The following is a 4595-nucleotide window of genomic DNA, read 5'->3' as shown; positions in this document are numbered from 1 at the left end:
CCTCAGAGGATCACAGAAGGCAGGTCAGCTACAGTAGCATAGTAACTGAGACTTAGATAAGTAAACATTTTACTATTATACAGCAGCCCTGAATATCTCATAAGACAACGTCTTACCCTCCATCAGTGCTCTTCCCCCTCCGATGCCTCAAGAAGAACCAACAAGAAAGATTCCCCACCAGGGCTGGCTCCCCACCCCCCAGCCCTGGGCAGCCAGCTCTCTCCTGACCTGATTTGGGTGCTGTGCAGAGGGCTGTGGGACAGTCTTAACTCTGGGGTGTAGATGGAGAATAGAAGCCAATATTTTTTAAAATGGATCCATTTACATCATAATAACATGAAAGCCTGGGGAAAATATGTCCCTCTGCTGCCTGTATTTGACCTGCACTATAAAACAACTGGTATATAAACTATGAGTAAAACTGACCAATGTGTAATTATTATAAGTTTAAAAATCTTGGAAGTACCTAAACTTTAAAAGAATGTGGCTGTTTCCAATGGAGCATTTAAGTGACCTGTTTGGATAAGGGGCAAATAGCATGAACTCTGGATTTGAGACACTTGGGGATACACACTGTGAAGGTTAGCCAATGGACTGTGACTCTAGGTTGCCACTCCTCCCTATGCCTCCTCTCAGAGGCATACTTACTCCTGCCTCTCTGTTATTACAGATGCATTCTGTGCTCTGGGATCATCTTTGAGCTAAGCTTTCTAGCTCTGGTCTTGTCTTTAATCAACTTAGCGTGCAGCAATCATGAAGTTCTCCTGCTTTCTGCTGCTGATCCTCTCTCTATCCAGCTTCCAGAACAACCCAGGTAAGTACCAAGACCTGCTGAACCCCTGGCCAGAGCTGGGTACACTGGATTACAGAACAGGTGAAAAATGAGATTGGGATCTAAGGAGTGATCAGCAGGAGAGCATTCCTAGGGTCAACATCCTGCAGCCAATTGGCATCAGGGGCTTCAGCCTATCAGAGAAGGAACCTGACCAGAATGAAGAGCTAGTAATAAAGATTTTCCAATATCTTCAACTCCCTTCTTTCATGAAAATATTCATCTAGAAAATATTCTTTGTAGAAACCATTTTTTTTTTTTTACCCCCAGGAAGGCATACCTGACCAAGAGGCCAGATGTCTATCGGGAGACAGGCACCCACTCCTTAGTGACCTTTCATAGGCCCATTTAACGCATGACCACAATAAACTTGGCTAATGGGGAATCTGAGCTTGATGTGTTAGATGAAGTAACTTGTTGACAGATGCCGAATGTCTTGAAAGGTCTTGTATAGGAAGCACTCACTTAGAATGAAGTACAAGGGCTTTTATTTTTACTTATTCCTCACAGTGTCTCTGTGAATAAAAAGGACCAACAATACCTATTCCTCAGGGATATAGTTTATCCTAATCACATGACCAGTGTTCAGTAGGTGAAAAGCCAAATCCAAGTTGTGATATGGGTCTAAAGGAACCCTTGAGATTGAGTGCTGAAGGGAAGTTACAGAAAGGATCATGAATCCCAAAAACAAATTCAAGAATGCCTTGGGGTGGCATCAACAGGCCACACAAATGTAAGGTTAGACAACCCTAAAGGTTTTCAAATTGTACAGAGTCAAAATGGAAAATGACTTTTTGAGAATATGATGTGTATACCGGCCAGTAAGGGTTGAGCAAGAATGAAAAAGATGATCCACTCGGCATTCCCTTTAGGAAAGTTTTGCTTTCCCATGTTGTTAGCTGTGTAACATGGCTCTGGCAGAGGCATTTTTAGATCTGGAATCTCTTTGTTCCTTTCCCTAAACTCTGAACATGCATATCAGTAAGACTGGGTTCATTTGTTGTCCTTAAAATGAGGCAGAGATGAGGATTTCAGGACACAGGATTCTGTGGCTCCAAATTCCACCTGCTATGTCTACTACTATGTGCCTCAACAAGAAATTTACCTATGGCCTAAAGGATTCACTTCTATCTCTCTGTCCTGGCCAGGCTGTTCTTCAATTACAGATTTCTGATAGTGGAGGACTAGAGAGGAACAAAGACTAAAGAAATACTCAGGTCAAAAGGCCTTGCATGAGCTGATGGTTCATGCCAAGTAAGTTTATTAAGAAGCACAGCTTGTAAGATGAAAGGATGGACTATCCAGAGACTACCCCATTCGGGGATCCATCCCATCATCAGCCACCAAACCTAGATACTAATGNTCATGCCAGCAAGATTCTGCTGAAGGGACCCTGATATAGCAGCCTCTTGTGAGGCTATGCCAGTGCCTGGCAAACACAGAAGTGGATGCTCACAGNCAGCTATTGGATGGAACACAGGGCCNCCAATGGAGGAGCTAGAGAAAGTACCCAAGGACCTGAAGGGGGCTGCAACCCTGTAGGTGNAACAACAATATGAACTAACCAGTACCCCCNGAGCTNNTGTCTCTAGCTGCATATGTAGCAGANGATGGCCTANTNGGCCATCATTGGGAAGAGAGGNCCCTTGGTCTTGCAAACTTTATATGACCCAGCACAGGGGAATGCCAGGGCCAAGAAGTGGGAGTGGGTGGGTAGGGGAGCAGGGGCAGAGGGAGGGTATAGGGAACTTTCAGGATAGCATTTGAAATGTAAATAAAGAAAATATCTAATAAAAAAGAAACATTTTATGAATCCAAAAAAAAAAAGAAGCACAGCTTTTATATATGTCTTGTAGGGAGAAAAATGGGATAGCAGAAAAGTATCATACAATGGGGAAAAGCTATCAGGAAGCTAATCAATCACTATGGTACAAAGGGAACACAGAATATCTCAAGTGTGTCACAGACTGAGCACACAGTGGCCTTGGAACTCATCAAAGCCTTGCTTCTTTGAAGCTCTGGCCCAAGGTTCCCAGTGCAGACTTGACTTTGGTCAAGAACACGGTTTTCCCTTTCATCAAGTTCTCTGAAAAAGCCTTGGATCAGCCTGGCACCCAACACTCACCTCTGAAATATCCACCAAGAATCTCCCACAGTTGCATTCAGAGTCCATCTGGAGTCAGCTGTGCAAGACTATAGCACTCCAGCATTTCATTGGTCAGGCCAGGGAAGCTGGTTAGAAGGACAAGGGGAGGCACAAATGTTTTCCATTGTGACGCCTTAACAAGAATTTCTTTCTTCATTTCCAGCTGACTAATATCAATGGCCCATCTTCTACACACAAATTTGAGTCACCTGGTTGGGAATGGAAGGAAAATAGAATTAGGAGGAGAGACATGGCACTTTGAGAGCCCCATGAATGTAATTTTAATATTTACTCCAAGTTTCATAACAGTAAGGCAGATCTATCCCTTGGGCTAAAAATTGTTGGATTAAAGTCTACAGAAAGATATCTGATGTCTAGTGACCAATCACAAACTTTCCAAAAGACTAACACGTTTCCCAATGATTTTTTTTTTTTAGAAAACTAGATTTTAAAATTAGCAAAATGTGACTTTGCTGTCATAGAATAATTGAAAAGCATTCAGTCTGACTGGGACTCAATGTCTCTCTGCAAGTAAGGGGAAAGAGGGAAAAAAAAGACAGAAAAAATGGCTAGTTATCCACCAAGGTAAAAAATGATCAGAATTAGAATGTGAGAAATGGCAGAGATCAATCCAGCCCCTTCCTTGAAAAATCTGAGATGTTGTAGCCCAGACAGGCTGAGGACATAACCACTGCATAAGGAGGTTTGAAACACAGAATGTAACTGAATTACTCCACACAACGCCCATAGCTACATCATTCTTGTTATTAACACAGCTCAGTAAAGGAAAAGCCAGAAATTGATTCTTATGAAAGAGCAGGATGCAGTGCTCATCCAGGAGTGTGCTTAGATAGAATGAAAATTAATACAGGACTGGAAGAATCCATCCTGTTCTGAGCTCTGTCTTTGTGGACTTTCTGATCTGTGAAGACAATGGACACATTTGTCATCTGTTAGATCAGGGAGACATGGAATGAACTGGGTTCTCTCCAGCTTTCCTTCCCTCTGAAACAATCCTATTGTATCAAACATCTGCTTAGCAATTGTCTTGGTTTCTTTTTCTGATGTGATATAATATTCTGAAAAAAACCACACAGGCAGAAAGTATTTTATTTTTTTATTTTATCTCCCAGCTCGGCATATGATACACTGTATCAGGGAAGCCAGGGCAGTGGGAGCTGAAGTAGCCTGTCATATTGTATCCATGTGATTGATACTGTTGTCTACTTGACATAATCTAACCTAGAGTGGCATGAAAGAGAATATCAATGACAGATTGTCTAGATTATCTGTAGGTGATTGTCTTTATTCCATTAACTAAGATAGGAAGGAAGACATGCCCATTAAGAATGTCACCATTTCCTAGTTTAGGGTCTGGACTGTAAGAGACTGCAGGTGAGCTAAGCATTAGCATGCAAGTTTGTTTTCTGTGTCTCTCTCTCTCTCCTCTCTCTCTCTCTCTCTCTCTCTCTCTCTCTCTCTCTCTCTCTCTCTCTCTCTGTGTGTGTGTGTGTGTGTGTATGTGTGCGCGCACGCACGCATGCGTGCATGTGTGTGCATGTGTGTGTTTATACATGTGTGTCTGTGTCTGTAGCTGGCTGTCTGGCTGTCTCTCTG

General features: G+C 42.6%; 1 protein-coding gene across 1 annotated transcript in view; it reads left to right on the top strand.

Moving 5' to 3' along the window:
• The first annotated feature begins 753 nt into the window (after positions 1-753).
• LOC110337127 (beta-defensin 39) overlaps positions 754-4595 on the top strand; it is a 5868-nt gene continuing 2026 nt past the window's right edge. Inside the window, exon 1 of the mRNA XM_021219882.1 lies at positions 754-814. Coding sequence (XP_021075541.1) covers positions 754-814 — 61 coding nt within the window. The remainder of the gene's footprint in view (positions 815-4595) is intronic.

The sequence above is a fragment of the Mus pahari genome, chromosome 19 (assembly GCF_900095145.1).
Source record: "Mus pahari chromosome 19, PAHARI_EIJ_v1.1, whole genome shotgun sequence".
NCBI lineage: Eukaryota > Metazoa > Chordata > Mammalia > Rodentia > Muridae > Mus > Mus pahari.
Note: the sequence above shows the minus strand (reverse complement) of the source record. Positions and strands in the feature narration are given on the sequence as shown.